Consider the following 1,858-nt stretch of genomic DNA (forward strand, 5'->3'; position numbering starts at 1 on the left):
GCATCCCTAATGCCCTTCTTAATTCTCCTTGGACTACTTGTGACTCTACATGATGGATGGACTGGAAGACAGTCATTATAATAAAAATGGTCATCATCACCTTAGTTCTTTCTTATGAGTGTGCAGAGATTTATAGTGTCTGTAGGGGGCGCACGCTGGGGATTTCCTCACCAGCTGCCAGGAGATGTGTGGTCATGTGTTAGGGGTCAGCTTTAAGAAGTATCAGCTGCTGTGTAAGGGATGCTGAATGCGAGAGCCTGGTATATTATCCACACCCATGTTGACGTGGGCAGAAAACAGGCAGAGAAAGAACAGGCAAATTCACAGGCCAGCGGGAGGACCTTCAAAACTGAGCTTCACTATATTTGCATGTATTCTGGGAAGAAGAACCCCTTTGTCATCCTCAGAGAGCCCACATTCTCCCTCTGCATTTGGGGCAGCTGGAGGGACACCCATCGCCCAGGACCTCCCAGAGAAACCCCACAGGAATAGATTTAAAGTCTCGGCATCCACCTTGTCCACCGGAAAGATGAATGGGAATGACATGGTTCCAGGACTTCCGGTGATGCCTAAGAGAGCCATCGTCTTGGATATCATTTTATTCTTTTTGTGCCTGTGGCCATAGCGAACAATGGCTTCCTCACTACAGCACTGGGCTTGCAGTGGCCGCTATGGAGAACACTGTCACCTTGTGATAAATTATTGATCAGCTGTGGGGGCCTCTCACTTCTGTCTGCAATGGGTGGTGATCGGTGTTCTCCTGTATTCAAAGCCTTTCCTGTCCAACCCTCTGCTCTAGTTCCTAGCCTTCTAGTGGGACTTCTTTATGGTTTAGCAGCTGGCTCAGTGTCTTCTATCACATGGAAATTGCAACTATCCCTCACCCTGTCTTCCTCTGGCTAAAGCAGAAGATGTCTGGTTTGGTACCGTGGATGCTGCTCAGCTCTGTGGGGCTTTCCAGCTTGAGCACCATGTTATTTTTAATAGGCCACCAAAGCCTCTATCAGGATTATTTAAGGAGAGGTCTGCAATCTTGGAATGTCACTGGGAATACTGTCAGGAGAACAGTTGAGAAATTCGATGTCTTCCCTCTAAATGTTGTTGCCTACCGTGGTCTTCCTCACTGGCATGGTTGTACTCATTACATCTCTGGGAAGATATGCCAAGAAGACCTTCCTGTCCACCTCACCTCTCATGGCCTCAGTGCTCTGGCACGTGTCAAAACTCTCCTGGCTCTCGTGTCCTTTGCCATCCTCTTCACCTCTGCTTTCCTGTCACTGGGGCTCAGTGCTGCAGGTGTCTTCCCACCTCAGGAACTTAAGTGGAAGGTGATGACTTATCTGTGCACAGTGGTCCACCCCATTGTTCTACTGCTGAGCACCCCAGGCTGAGACCTGTGCTAGAGAGGGTCTGCTCCTTAAGATGTGGGGCATCTTAAGTTGCAATTGATGAAAATCCCCAGAGACTCAAATGCAGAAGGCATGGGACACTGCTTCTTTCCCTTTCTTTGCCACATTTACTGTTCTTTCCCTCTTTGCTACATTTCCTGATGAGGAGGATACTTCAATCAAGTAGGGTTTCAAGGTGAGACCGAAGGTCCTGAAATAGCGGCTGGCATCCCTGATTTACACGCTGAGCAAATGTGTAGCTGATACAGCTGTGTTCCCTGTGGGACTTGATGTGGCTGAGAATCAGGAAACTTTTACTTTCCCTGTGATCTACCTCTTGGTGTTGAAAAGCATCCTTCTGACAACCGGAAGCAAGGATCCTGACAGCATGCAAGTTTTATCTGTTGAGTCAGACTAGAGAAGATTTTTGGAACCTTAGTTATCCTGTGGCTTCCTGCTTCGAACCACTT

At 48.1% G+C, this 1,858-nt stretch overlaps 1 protein-coding gene across 1 annotated transcript; it reads left to right on the plus strand.

Annotated features, from left to right (window-relative positions):
- Positions 1–529: 529 nt before the first annotated feature.
- Positions 530–1,438, plus strand: TAS2R60 (taste 2 receptor member 60). The gene is given in 7 exon segments (XM_036246352.1): positions 530–608; positions 611–711; positions 713–822; positions 824–1,102; positions 1,104–1,198; positions 1,201–1,380; positions 1,383–1,438. Coding segments are annotated over 7 exon segments (900 nt in total).
- Positions 1,439–1,858: the final 420 nt, after the last annotated feature.

The sequence above is a fragment of the Molossus molossus genome, unplaced genomic scaffold (genome assembly GCF_014108415.1).
Source record: "Molossus molossus isolate mMolMol1 unplaced genomic scaffold, mMolMol1.p scaffold_m16_p_7, whole genome shotgun sequence".
NCBI lineage: Eukaryota > Metazoa > Chordata > Mammalia > Chiroptera > Molossidae > Molossus > Molossus molossus.